The sequence below is a fragment of the Bos javanicus genome, chromosome 9 (assembly GCF_032452875.1).
Source record: "Bos javanicus breed banteng chromosome 9, ARS-OSU_banteng_1.0, whole genome shotgun sequence".
Lineage (NCBI taxonomy): Eukaryota > Metazoa > Chordata > Mammalia > Artiodactyla > Bovidae > Bos > Bos javanicus.
The window spans coordinates 73104745-73119998 of NC_083876.1; the positions used below are offsets into that span (position 1 = coordinate 73104745).

The 15254-nt window shown below is 38.5% G+C and overlaps 1 protein-coding gene across 6 annotated transcripts in view; it reads right to left on the reverse strand.

Annotated features, from left to right (window-relative positions):
- Nucleotides 1-15033, reverse strand: part of HBS1L (HBS1 like translational GTPase) — an 85240-nt gene extending 70207 nt beyond the window's left edge. For 3 of the 6 annotated variants that reach the window (XR_009738555.1, XM_061428047.1, XM_061428049.1), the window contains exons 1-2: nucleotides 14815-14999; nucleotides 9204-9269 (exon numbers count right to left, since the gene is read on the reverse strand). Coding sequence is in view for 4 of the 6 variants with exons in the window: in XM_061428047.1 (XP_061284031.1) it covers nucleotides 9204-9269; nucleotides 14815-14857 (109 nt within the window). In the remaining 2 variants the exon portion in view is untranslated. Of the gene's footprint in view, nucleotides 1-9203; nucleotides 9270-14814 lie in introns of all 6 variants that reach the window. The other 3 variants (XR_009738554.1, XM_061428046.1, XM_061428048.1) reach the window with 3 other exon arrangements.
- Nucleotides 15034-15254: the final 221 nt, after the last annotated feature.

Here is a 15254-nt window from a genome sequence, read left to right on the forward strand (position 1 = left end):
TGTCATCAGAGATTTTATATTATTTAGCTTTCTGGAAAAGCACATAACATGCATTTCCATTGCTCAGCATTCCCACATTTGACTTCTGGGCATGCCCATAAATGTAAGGGAATCTAACTACATTCAAAAGTTATAGATAATGCATATATAGACAATAGAAAATACTATAGCTTAGTATAACACCTACACTCAGAAAACTATGGTGTAAGTGCTATTTATTCATAGTATAAATCAACAATGGCCTTACAGATTAGCAGAAAAGGCAAAAAAAGAAAAGGCAGTGACATATTTTAAAAAGCCATATAAGTAGTACAGATGACAAGTGTGACAGAAGCACAAAAGATTAACTGATCATTGAAGACTGGAGCACTTACAATAGAGAAGGCAAGAACAGAATAAGAGAAATACAGAGCAGCTGAGAGAATTTAATCTATTCTGCTGTAATGCATGTTTCCTTAACATACTGCTGCTGCTGCTGCTGAGTCGCTTCAGTCGTGTCCGATTCCGTGCGACCCCACAGACAGCAGCCCACCAGGCTCCTGCGTCCCTGGGATTCTCCAGGCAAGAACACTGGAGTGGGTTGCCATTTCCTTCTCCAATGCATGAAAGTGAAAGTGAAGTCGCCCAGTCATGTCCGACTCTTAGCGACGACCCATTGGACTGCAGCCCAACAGGCTCCTCAGGGGAATGATGAAGGTATAACATTCAAGATGCTTTGGTTCATGAGATTCTCCCCACCCGCAACACTTTGTAAGGCAAATACAAAGTTCAACCGCAGAGCATTATACTGTCATTGGAATTGTGCTGTAAAGTTAGATAGCCCCACACTTGTCCTCTTGGCTCAGTTTGGCCCTGTCCCTTTCTGTGCTTGCTTCCTGCTTGGCTCTCTAAGACCTGTCAGCATTTTGCCTTTGCAACATTATTCATTAGTTTCAACTCTTCCTACAAGTTTATCAAGCTTTCACCTTGCAAACATGTAACAAAAAGTAAACATTTATCAAAAAATTTTGTTAAATGTAAAAAAATACATTTTGTTAAATTTAAACATTTAACAAAAACATTTCCTTGAATGTAACTTTATTTGGAAATTAACATAACTTTCTAAATATGCAAGTATTTTTATTAGATGATTTTTGGTTTTATTAGTACTTTATAGGCTGAGTGATCTGTCATAACCCTGTTCTTTCCCACAGGCTTTGTTATCTTTTAGTATACAAATTTGAGGACCGCAGTTTTTCAAGAATGCACATATTATGCTGTATATATATCACCATTTCCCCCATCCTGCACAAGTAAAATACAATACTGCCATTATAAAGTCAGCATGATTAAATGGTAGGAAAGATATCCTATTTCACAGATTTTCTAAGATGATCACTGTTTCACATAAAAATATCTCAGAATGAGGGATATGTCTTATAATCAAGTGGTATCTTGGTATTATGTAATACTTAGATTGACAGCTGATTTTTTAAGTGGTATGTAAAATAACAGTATGTCTTACAATCCATGGCACTTTAGATACAATAAAATGTGGTAGTATTAAAAAATGTAAACCAGGCCATTTTGTGCTCGATGATTTTTAAATTACTTTTCTGACTGTAAACTGTATTCAGTTTAGCCTAAAGGTAACAAATATACTTTCCTCAACTTCCTCTCATAGCTCTGAACTGTAATGAAAAACCTAACACAAATCAAAAATTAAGTGAGAGAAGAAATCAGATACTTCCATCAACAATTTTCACTTAGAAAATATTGACAAAGAAAATGGAAGTTGTCAAAATCCAGGCTTCCACTCTACCTCCAAGGAGCTATTCTTCCTGGAAGGTTTTCCTACACTCTTCCAAACATAAATCCAACTCAGAAATCTATACTGTGGCCACTGTTTTAGAAGTAAATGATGGCTGGATTTGTTGAAGAGTGGGGAAAGAGAGTGGGCAGGAAAATTCCCCAGGGACAATAGCTACCAGGAAAAAAGAAGCATTCCAGACCTCTGAAATTGAAATGAGAGTCAAAAGGCAAAAAAAAAAAAAAAAAAAAAGTGAGATAAAAGCAAGAGAGAGAAAAGGATAAATGTAAGATGCTCTTCTATTCTAAAAATTTAAATCACAAACTTTGACAGAAACGCTTTCTGAAAAATTGAACACCATAATGACTTGCAAATTTTTCAGGTATTCTGATAAACATAAAAATTGAAAGAATTCAAAACCTTTACAGTTTTTGAACTGTACAGTTTTGAACTGTAACTGAAAAAGTTACAGTTTTCCTGTAACTGCCTAACACTGTTTCCTAAATATAAAATAAAAATCATGTGAGGCACTCATTAAAGATACAGCTTTCTAGGCTTCTTCCCCTGGAGATTCTGGTTAAGTGGTGCTAGAACGGGATAGGGAATCTGTAGTTTTATAATACAATTACTCAGCTGATTGGTATCATCAGAGAAGGTAGGAAACAGCCTACAAGTCTCCCCTTTCATCCAAATGTAGTCCACTTTGCTTACCGTCATTAGTTAATTTCCTAAAACATGACCCCTTAACTCAAAAACCTTCAATAAACTGACATTACACAGCTAAAATTAAAAGCTGCCTTCCACAATCTGGCTATTTCCTTTCCAAGCCCGCTTTGTCCTCCAATTGCATTCACCATGTGTCTTCCCAAACACACCTCACTTAAGAGACCACTGCTCAAACACTGCTTTTCCTTTCTCTAGGATGCCGCTTATTCCCAAATTCACCAGTTCCAATTCCATCTCCTTCCAGAAACCTTTCCCGCCTTCTTCAGGCAGGACTATCTCTTTACCCACCATATTATCATTTGAAGGGAATTTTTAACAAGCTTCTTTACAAGTGAAAGTGAAGTCGCTCAATCGTGTCCGACTCTTTGCGACCCCGTGGACTGTAGCCACCAGGCTCTGCCATCCATGAGATTCTCCAGGCAAGAATACTGGAGTGGGTTTGCCATTTCCTTCTCCATCTTTACAAGTTAACTGATGCTCAATAAAGGTTCTGAGTTGGAATGGACTGAATAAGGATATCTACTGTTAAAGTAATCATACAAGGAGGTCATGAGACTGAAGTGGCTCTAATGCCTTGGCTGCAAAGGGGAAACCAATCCAGAGTTAATTCCTGTAAAGGCCTCAGGATTAAGAACATTCAATCACAAAAAGCCAATTATTCTCTCACAAATAATGTGTTTTAAGCAGTAAGCCAATCAAATAATCTCCTTGCTTTGTTTCATGTCTTCTCTATAAAAACCCTGCCCCAACTTCTGTTGATGAAGTGCTCCTAACCACTTCCCATTTGGAGCTGATTCAAATTGATGTTTGCTCAAATAAACTCTGGAAAAAAAATGTCAGTATGCCTCAGTTTATCTTTTAACACTTCTAATTATATTAGTTGAAACAAGATTAATAATTGTAAAGTTCTATTTATAGGCTCTTTTTGCTATCCCTTTTTTGCTATCTTTTTGCAGCTCCCTAACGTAAGTTAAATATTCAGCATCAAAGCAATATTCAGTCAATCTTTCTAAAGAAAAAAAAAGTTATAACATTTAGAAATCATCTTACCATCAAGAAAATTGTATTTAGTAGAATTTTTAAAAATATACGATAAATTTTAGAGAAATTCCTATTAATTGATAAAGTCATTCAATTACCAGAATTCATTAGACCATGAATAAAATCATCTCTTCAATGAATGACATTAGCTGCTTCTTTAAGAACAGAAAGTATCCTTCTAAAAACTATTCCTTTTTAATTGAAAATTCCTGGGAAGAATACACCACTAAAGAGGAAGATTAATCGTCTGATCTGATATTACTGATTTAATTTAGTAAAATTTAGAAAATTTTAAAAACCTAAACCATGCGCTTTTGTTAAAAATACCAGTTTGTCACAGAAGAAAGTCAAAACTATTTAACTATCTCCCGCTCTAATAAAGCCGATTTCACTTCCTGGAGCATACAAAGGTAACTCTCAAATAGTCAGACTGTCCTGAATATGAACCATACACAATACACATATCAAGAGCTGTGAGAGATAAGGGATAAACTATGACCTCAAGAAAGGTAGGTCACAAAAGCAAATCTCAGAAAAACACCTTCAGAATGCCTGATCCTTGTGTAGTGATGGCTCATTACTCAAGATTAAGCATGATTTAGTTAAACAATTCTAGATAAATGAATGCATTAATCTGCAATATGAAGATGTTTTTCAGTAGTCTCTCCCTCCATGAAGCTTTCCTGTGCAAGTCATAGTCAACCAACTTCCAAGTCCAGTAGTCTTTAGCTCCTGTAGAATCTATTTCCAAATCCACTGCTATCACCTCTATCCTAAACAAAGTTTTCAAAGCAGTACCTGTGCCCCACTGAATATGAGATGGGGCCAAGAATTACTTTTCTAACAAATTCTCAAGTGGTGCAAATGGCACATGGACCACATTTTGAGAACACTGTCTTGAGATATTTCTTCTAGATTAGTATAATAGTCTCCTAACTAACTATTCTAAGTACACCCACTTAGGTACCACCTTTAATCCAGTCTCTACAGCATATATTAAAAAAAAACAAAAACAAAAAACTCAAATCTAATCACCACACCCATATTATCATCAGTCTCATGAACATGCCATGATCTTTACTTCATTCATAGTACTAACTAGTGCTACCAGACACTACTTCATCACCTAGACAACTGATTATGATGAACTGTAGGCACCCCAAAAGGTTAACCCACAGAGTTGGTTTTTTTTTTTAACACACTGCAAATGACAAGTGCTTGTGAGACTCCTCAGAAAAACTGAAATTTCTTTCATCCCGAATCTCAACAAAATATGGCATTTTTGAATCACTGAATAATAAGGCTGACTAATCAGAGCCCTTCCTCTCTTTCTTCAGTGTTACATCATTATCAGTCACAATTTTGTTAGGAGATAGAAATTGCACTGGTTATTTTGCCAGAGAGATTTTAATATAAAAAGTTACCTAGGTATTAGAGAACACACTAATTAAGCCACCTCTCCACTTCTAAGCCAGTCTTCTTTGCTTTGTGATGCTGAGGCTGAAGTCTCTGCAAAGCACATTTCTTCAGACAGCTGGTTCCCTTTTAGGATCAGCCAACAGGGAGATAATAAAAGGAGACTAGGCCAGAAGAGGAACACAAATGTTCCTTTCCTTTTTGCTTCTTCTCTAGTTACCATCACCCCAGCAACATTTCATCTTGCCAAAATCATTTGTTCCAGTAATCATAATATCAGTTTTTCCAAAATTCCCAGAACCAATTACAACCATGACCAGACTGCTGGATAGAATGCCCTCTTTAAAGGCTGAACCTCAGCTTCCCAGTGTCCCTACAGAGTATCTCTATACCAACCACACAACATTCCCCTTCTCAGGTCTGAGCCCCAGCTCCACAGTCCCTTCTCTTAACTTCAATGGCAAAGCAACAAGGCAGAATCTTCCTGTCACACCCCTAGGTCCTAGCTCCAAGGAGCCCCCACAAGGTTCTAAAAGGTTGGTTCCAACCCTGTCTGCTGATTCCCCTAGGAACTAGAAATGATAAATGCTTCCTGAAGTTACTACCTCCTTGATCTTTTGGTTTGCATTTTGTGTTCTCTAACACCTAGTTAACTTTTTATACTAAAATCTCTCTGGCAAAATAACCAGTGCAATTTCTATCTCCTAACAAAATCGTGACTGATAACGGTATAACATTGAAGAAAGAGAGGAAGGGCTCTGATTAGTCAGCCTAAAAGAGCAAAGTACCCATAAAGAGCTAGATGCATTACAGAGTAATAAGTAACAGGACAAGAAATGTAAGGCAGAGTAGGGGTGCTAAGACAACTTCCAAGGCCCCTATCCTATGCCTTTGTGAAAAAGAAGAAATTCTAAAAAGTCAGAAGGGACGTATTTAGTCTTCAGAAGCTATGAAGAGGCTTAAAGCAGGGAAAGGTTTATAAGACAGTTCAACAGACTATAAGGTATTAAAGACAAGGCAGACTGATAGAAATTTAAATTACTATATTAAACCTTCAATTTGTGGAAAATGAGTTCTAAGAGTTTATTTATGCTGTTCCTAACTATATTTAATTGGACCCACTTTTATGACATAGTAAAATTCAGCAGAGCATTTTATCCAGTTGTTTATAGAGTAGGATAAAATTTGAAGATAAATGCACTGTTAGAAGGATTAGTAAGAAAAAGGTCTGGATCAAAGACACTGTCTCTGCCGCCAACACAGGAAATGCTTTCATTATATGATTGCAAAGAAGTTTTTCAGCAAGAGACAAAAGGTGCAGCTCTGATGTAGAATCCTACAGGAATTTGAACTCTAAATCATTTTGCGGCTCCATCAGAAGTTTAAACTATGTACTGGGTTTATTTACAGTAGATAAAATACTGTATGAAGGGAAGTCTATGCATAACTTGTGTTTTAATATTCAAGATTTTCCTGGACATAAAACTGCTTTCTGTCTTTAGAAGTTTAGATTTTCATTACTGACTAAATTATCATTTTAGTCAATTTAGATTAATTGCATACTGCAAAGAATACTGGAAAACCATAATTTTGAGAGTTTTCTTCAAATTGTATAAAGCCTAATGAAGGAATCAAAACTTTAAATTCTATTCATAAGTAATGAAATTATTTTATGTGCTTTTAAAGTTAACAATATGCTATTTAGGTTGGTCATAACTTTTCTTCCAAGGAGTGTCTTTTAATTTCATGGCTGCATTCACCATCTGCAGTGATTTTGGAGCCCAAAAAAATAAAAGTCTGACAGTTTCCACTGTTTCCCCATCTATTTTCCATGAAGTGATAGGACCAAATGCCATGATCTTAGTTTTCTGAATGTTGAGCTTTAAGCCAACTTTTTCACTCTCCTCTTTCACTTTCATCAAGAGGCTTTTTAGTTCCTCTTTCACTTTCTGCCATAAGGGTGGTGTCATCTGCATATCTGAGGTTATTGAGATTTCTCCTGGCAATCTTGATTCCAGCTTGTGCTTCTTCCAGCCCAGCGTTTCTCATGATGTACTCTGCATAGAAGTTAAATAAGCAGGGTGACAATATACAGCCTTGACGGACTCCTTTTCCTATTTGGAACCAGTCTGTTGTTCCATGTCCAGTTCTAACTGTTGCTTCCTGACCTACATACAGATTTCTCAAGAGGCAGATCAGGTGGTCTGGTATTCCCATCTCTTTCAGAATTTTCCACAGTTTATTGTGATGCACACAGTCAAAGGCTTTGGCATAGTCAATAAAGCAGAAATAGATGTTTTTCTGGAACTCTCTTGCTTTTTCCATGATCCAGTGGATGATGGCAATTTGATCTCTGGTTCCTCTGCCTTTTCTAAAACCAGCCTGAACATCTGGAAGTTCACGGTTCATGTATTGCTGAAGCCTGGCTTGAGAATTTTGAGCATTACTTTACTAGCGTGAAGATGAGTGCAGTTGTGAGGTAGTTTGAGCATTCTTTGGCATTCTTTTCTTTGGGATTGGAATGAAAACTGACCTTTTCCAGTCCTGTGGCCACTGCTGAGTTTTCCAAATTTGCTGGCATATTGAGTGCAGCACTTTCACAGCATCATCTTTCAGAATTTGAAATCGCTCAACTGGAATTCCATCACCTCCAATAGCTTTATTCGTAGTGATGCTTTCTAAGGCCCACTTGACTTCACATTCCAGGATGTCTGGCTCTAGGTGAGTGATCATACCATCGTGATTATCTTGGTCATGAAGATCTTTTTTGTACAGTTCTTCTGTGTATTCTTGCCACCTCTTCTTAATATCTTCTGCTTCTGTTAGGTCCACACTATTTCTGTCCTTTATTGAGCCCATCTTTGCATGAAATGTTCCCTTGGTATCTCTAATTTTCTTGAAGAGATCTCTAGTCTTTCCCATTCTGTTGTTTTCCTCTGTTTCTTTGCACTGATCGCTGAGGAAGGCTTTCTTATCTCTCCTTGCTATTCTTTGGAACTCTGCATTCAGATGCTTGTATCTTTCCTTTTCTCCTTTGCTTTTCGCTTCTCTTCTTTTCACAGCTATTTGTAAGGCTTCCCCAGACAGCCATTTTGCTTTTTTGCATTTCTTTTCCATGGGGATGCTCTTGATCCCTGTCTCCTGTACAATGTCATGAAATTCCGTCCATAGTTCATCAGGCACTCTATCAGATCTAGTCCCTTAAATCTATTTCTCACTTCCACTGAATAATCATAAAGAATTTGATTTAGGTCATACCTGAATGGTCTAATGGTCATCCCTACTTTCTTCAATTTAAGTCTGAATTTGGCAATAAGGAGTTCATGATCTGAGCCACAGTCAGCTCCTGGTCTTGTTTTTGCTGACTGTATAGAGCTTCTCCATGTTTGGCTGCAAAGAATATAATCAATTCTGATTTCGGTGTTGACCATCTGGTGATGTCCATGTGTAGAGTCTTCTCCTGTGTGTTTAGAAGAGGGTGTTTGCTATGACCAGTGCGTTCTCTTGGCAAAACTCTATTAGCCTTTGCCCTGCTTCATTCCGTATTCCATGAAATTAAAAGATACTTACTCCTCAGAAGGAAAGTTATGACCAACTTAGATAGCATATTAAAAAGCAGAGACATTACTCTGCCAACAAAGGTCCATCTAGTCAAGGCTATGGTTTTTCCAGTGGTCATGTATGGATGTGAGAGTTGGACTGTGAAGAAAGCTGAGCACCAAAGAATTGATGCTTTTGAACTGTGGTGTTGGAAAAGACTCTTGAGAGTCTCTTGGACTGCAAGGAGATCCAACCAGTCCATTCTAAAGGAAATCACTCCTGGGTGTTCATTGGAAGGACTGATGCTAAAGCTGAAATTCTAATACTTTGGCCACCTCATGTGAAGAGTTGACTCACTGGAAAAAACCCTGATGCTGGGAGGGTTGAGGGCAGGAGGAGAAGGGGACGACAGAGGATGAGATGGCTGGATGGCATCACCGACTTGATGAACATGAGTTTGGGTGAACTCCAGGAGGTGGTGATGGACAGGGAGGCATGGCGTGCTGCGATTCATGGGGTCACAAAGAGTCCGACACGACTGAGCAACTGAACTAAACTTAACTGAATGTTAACAATTATCTTTCTAAATGGTACATATTATAGTCTTCTGGAACACACTAGTTCTAGAATGACAATAATACTTACTTAACATCTTTAAATAATAAAAATCAAAATTTTTTTTAAAACTTACCTGTTGATGGTGAAATACAATAATCATCCTCTACAGACTGGCCATAGAGGTCATCATCTTCAAAATCTAAAATAAAAATATAAGAGATAAAAGTATTTACAAGTTTGTTTTCTATTCTTAGTTATTAATGAGGAAGCATCTGAATTCTCTCCAAAATAAATTACTGTTCACCTAAATTAAAGGAACTTACAATGTCTACTTTTCTCAAAACAATTCCAAAAATTGTACCAAAAGTAGGTATTAAATGACTTTACATATTTAAAAGACATACATGTTTTTAGATTTTTAATTGACAAAAATCTGAAATAAGCCAACCATCCATTTTTCTCACCAAGTTCCTGCTCTAAGCAAAGCATTTATTTTTCATACAACTGACTAACGCAGGGTATACAATCAGACCACAAAGGCAGTTTCTCTTCATATAAGGCTAGGCAATGTACAAAACCCAGCTTATCCTAAACTCCTCTCTGCTCTAGCTGATTGGTCTTTTTTCCTACTGATTATAATATGGTCTTTGCCTAGGTTTTCCTAAGGCTGTTTCCTTCTCCCACTTAAGGTTCCAGTTCAAACATCAGCTATTTGTAGAAGTCTTCCCTGACCACTCTGGGTAAAGCAGCAAGCCTCTCCCCTACTGTTTTTATTCCCTAGCACTCTCCTCTAATTGAATGTCTTCAAAGAACCATACCTGGTTCACTCCATGAGACTATAAGTTCCTTCAGGGCAAGACTCTCTAGACAACTACATGACACAGGTCTGACATAAATTAATATCTGACATAAATTAATACTTGCTTTATTATAAATTAATGAATCAAACAATATATTAACTAAAAGTCCATAAGGAACATAAATATGTTTACCTAAGTGTAGTCACTTGACAAATACTAACACTGTGAAGGGGCTATTAGAGACATTTGGGGTGCAAGACTGAGTGACAAGTACATTCTCAGATCTCTACAAACCTAAAATGTAAGAGGAAGACAGACAAGAAACCAGGTGATTACAAAACTGTATAACAAAGTGTTTGACACATGATAAAGAATGACTCTGAAACACACATAAGAACAACAAAAACAGAAGTGGGAGCAGGGTGGCTAGGGAAAGATCCCCAGGAATATCATGCTGTGAACCAATTCTGAAGGAAAGTTAGCTAATTTCTGAGGGTACTCATGTAGCAGCAGCAAGAACTACATGGTCAAAGGCTGAGACCAAATACTTATGACAAATAAAAATTACATAAATGTTATTATTCAATAAAAACATATAACATCCAATAACATTAATAATTTATTAAATTATTAAACAATAATCACCATCCTGAATTAATAAAAATTATTACCAAATAAATGAGAAGCCAGTCACAAAAAACTTGGATATTAAAGAAAACAATTTCTTTTTATATTGGGTCAGTTTTTTTTAACACTGAAATGGACCCTGAAATTGTTACAATTATCAAAAGATAAAGAGAATCCTTTCCTACGATCTCTGTAAAGTGGTTCTTTTCCTCAACAATATTCTGGAGTATTTACTGCATAAAAAGCACTGTGCCGGCTACTGGAGTAAATTATAAAATATAGGCTTTGCCTTCCCGGGATTTTTATTAATTAATGGGTGAGACCAGAGATCTCTTCAAGAAAATTAGAGATACCAAGGGAACATTTCATGCAAAGGTCGGCACAATTAAGGACAGAAATGGTATGGACCTAACAGAAGCAGAAGATATTAAGAAGAGGTAGCAAGAATACACAGAACCACACAAAAAAGATCTTCATGACCCAGATAATCACAATGGTGTGATCACTCACCTAGAGCCAGACATCCTGGAATGAAGTCAACTGGGCCTTAGAAAGCATCACTAGGAACAAAGAGGAGGTGATGGAATTCCAGTTGAGCTATTTCAAATCCTCAGATGATGGTGTTAAAGTGCTGCACTCAGTATGCCAACAAATTTGGAAAACTCAGCAGTGGCCATAGAACTGGAAAAGGTCAGTTTTCATTGCAATCCCAAAGAAGGGCAATGCCAAAGAATGCTCAAACTACCGCACAATTGCACTCATCTCACACGCTAGCAAAGTAATGCTCAAGATTCTCCAAGTCAGGCTTCAAGAGTAGGTGAACAGTGAACTTCCAGATGTTCATGCTGGATTGAGAAAAGGCAGAGGAACCAGAGATCAAATTGCCAACATCCGCTGGATCATAGAAAAAGCAAGGGAATTCCAGAAAAACATCTATTTCTGCTTTCACTATTCCAAAACATTTGATGGTGTATATCACAACAAACTGTGGAAAATTCTCAAAGCGATGAGAATACCAGACCAACTGACCTGCCTCCTGAAAAATCTGTATGCAAGTCAAGAAGCAACAGTTAGAACTGGACATGGAACAACAGACTGGTTTCAAACTGGGAAGGGAGTACGTCAAGGCTGTATATCATCACCCTGCTTATTTAACTTATATGCAGGGTACATCATGCGAAATGCTGGCCTGGATATAGCACAAAAAACTGGAATCAAGATTGCCGGGAGAAACATCAATAACCTCAGATATGCAGATGACACCACCCTTATGGCAGAAAGTGAAGAGGAACTAAAGAGCCTCTTGATGAAAGTCAAAGAGGAGAGTGAAACAGCTGGCTTAAAACTCAACATTCAAAAAACTAAGATTAGGGCATCCAGTCCCATCACTTCGTGGCAAACAGATGGGAAAACAATGGAAACAATGAAAGACTATTTTCTTCGGCTCCAAAATCACTGCAGATGGTGACTGCAGCCATGAAATTAAAAGACTTGCTTGCTCCTTGTATGAAAAGCTATGACCAACCTAGACAGCATATTAAAAAGTAGAGACATTACTTTGCCAACAAAAGTCCATCTAGTCAAAGCTATGGTTTTTCCAGTAGCCATGTATGGATGTGAGAGATGGACTGTGAAGAAAGCTGAGCACATAAGAATTGATGCTTTTGAACTGTGGTGTTGGAGAAGACTCTTGAGAGTCCCTTGGACTGCAAAGAGATCAAACCAGTCCATCCTAAAGGAAATAAGTCCTGAAACTCCAACACTTTAGCCACCTGATTCAAAGAACTAATTCACTGTAAAAGACCCTGATGCTGGGAAAGACTGAAGGCAGGAGGAGAAGGAAATGACATAGGATGAGATGGTTAGATGGCATCACCAACTCAATGGACGTGAGTGTGAGCAAGCTCCAGGGGTTGGCAATGGATAGGGAAGCCTGGCGTGCTGCAGTCCATGAGGTCGCAAAGAGCTGGACACGACTGAATGACTGAACTGACTGACTGAGGCAGTCATGTAAAGTACTACCCATATAACAGAGAAGAACAAAATCAAAGTTAAGTAGAGGAACCTATAAGTTTGGGAGCACAAAATCTCTGTAATGAAGTTACAGTACTTTTGAGAGTTCTTAAATTATTATCTGAGAGAAGAGAAAGCTTAACACGGAAGATGAGAAATAAACCAGACACTTAAAGTAAGTAGAACTTTTATAAACAAAAAAGGGGATGAACCTCTGATGCTATAGGAACAGCTTGGTTATGATGTCAACAACTGTTCCAAATAATCTGACAACCAACCACCTGATCTGGGATCTCTAAGGTGAGAAGATACTTGGCACTCACTCCCTCCAGTCAAGCACCTCCTTCAGGATGCCTTCCTTCACACATAAGTTCTGCTGAACTCTTCCCATTCATTCTCAACAGTGTAATCACTTAAGTAGCTCCCACAGCACTTTATAAGCACACTGTGTAGCATTTCATAATCATCTGCTACTCGTGTATTTTCCACTTTAGACTCTCTCAAACGTCTTACTGTTGGTCCCCAAAACTCTTTAACAGTTTTCTAAGCACTCAGTTAATGTTGATTGAGGACACAATATCTATTAAAGAAATGAACAACTGTGATGACCTAGAGGGGTGGAATGGGAGGAAGGGAGAGAGGCTCAAGAGGGAGGGAATATATCTAATGACTGATTGGCATTGTTGTACAATAGAAACTCACACAACAGTTCAGTTTAGTCGCTCTGTCGTGTCCGACTCTTTGCGACCCCATGAACCACAGCATCCCAGGACTCCATCATCAACTCCTGGAGTCCACCCAAACCCATATCCATTGAGTCGGTAATGCCATCCAACCATCTCATCCTCTGTCCTCCCCTTCTCCTCCTACCCTCAATCTTTCCCAGCATCAGGGTCTTTTCAAATGAATCAGCTCTTCACATCAGGTGGCCAAAGTATTGGAGTTTCAGCTTCATCATCAGTCCTTCCAATGAACACCCAGGGCTGATCTCTTATATATAATGACTGATTGGCATTGTTGTATGATAGAAACCAACACAACACTGTAAAGCAATTTTTCACCAATTAAAAAAAATTGTAAAAAGAAATGAATAAGTAGTAATGAGGCCTATTCATATCTTTTACAATGTATTTGCAAAAATATCTCCCAGGCTAAAGTCATTTCTCAGGTAACAGTGCTCCACAGGCAACACTTAACATCCACTGCAATATTTAAAAAGACTTCTTAAGTGATCCCCAGGAACCTCACATGTGCCAGGTTGACTGGATCACCGTCTGGAAATGTAGCACAGGGTATTAGCCTCCCTCCACTATGATTAGCATAGTGATGTTCTAAAATAATTTGCTTGGAATGCTAATAACGATTGCCAATATACTAAGCATGCTTCACACTCTGTACTCAGCAAAGTGATTGCTCTTTATTCGTTTGCATTCCTTCATATTTATAATTTTAGCTTTTATGATGCTAGGTGATGCTGGTAACTATCCACTGCCTAGAAATGTTTGTCCCAAACTAATTATCTTTTTAAACTCCTGGACAACTTTCACATTTTTTCCCCTTTACTTCACTTTTAAAATCAGCAAGTCCTTTCCAAAACCTCCTTTCTTCTAATGCTACTTTTTCCCCTCTAAAGTATATTTATATTGAGCATGACCAACCAAGAATTAAATACATGCGTCAAAATCTGATCAACTTACTCTCTGGGCCTTTTTAATAGGTATTTTCTTCTACCATCTCCTAAGTTTTCAATTTAATTTGAAAAGCATAAAAAATAAGTTAGCTAACTCAAGCTAGATTCTGCACTAAGTGTATATGAACACATACACAAGATTTACCAAGTAAATCTGACAGTTACAGCAGAACAGCTGAATATAAGCATTAAGTCAATCCGGGTTCTACAAATAACAGTCTCATGGGCACTTCTGAAAGAAGGGTCGAGAGGAGCTACATAAAGCCATGTAACCGACCTGGGAGAAAACAATGGGGGTGGTGATAATGCTTACGTGTGTTAGTATCACCGAATCCCAGCCTCTTCAAATATCCTTCCCAAATGAGGCCCAGCAGCACCTCCCCTGCCCCAAATAAAATTAATCCGAGAGGACAAAAACCACGACTTAAAAGAACGCCATGTAACAACGCCATTCGCTAGCACTCAGACGTCCTGTAACGTTCCCCAAATAAGCCTCCTCTGAACTCCAGCCTGGCACCACTGACGAGAAGCTAACATATGGAAGGTGGTGCCAACCGTCTGCAAGCCCGGCCTGAAAGGTGAAGATAACGTCCTGGCATGATCCTACCACTTACCTTCATCGTAGTTATAACCTCGGACATTCCGATGCCGGGCCATGACAGCGGAGAGGGCGTTTGCCACAGCCCCTTACAAACTACCGGCTCAGATACTGGTAACACGCCAACTGCGGCCCCAAATACACCTATACGCCATCTTGGCTTCCCGCAGGCCACAGCCCCTGCGCATGCGCGGCGTCTTATCTGAGTACGGCAACCTCTCAGGGTCAGCCGCCTCCCCGAGGACGCGTGCGTACTACTGGAACTCAAGGGAGGGGTAGGTTTCGGCGTGGCCCCGCCCACAGATAGCTTGATTGACGGGACTTTCGAAAGAGAAGAAGTCCACCACGGATAGTTCGTTGTTTTGAACCGTGTATTTCGTCCGGGATTCTTTCACCTACACCAGCGTTCCCAATTATTTTCCAAATTTGGCTTCTGATAATCTAGTAAAAGATGAC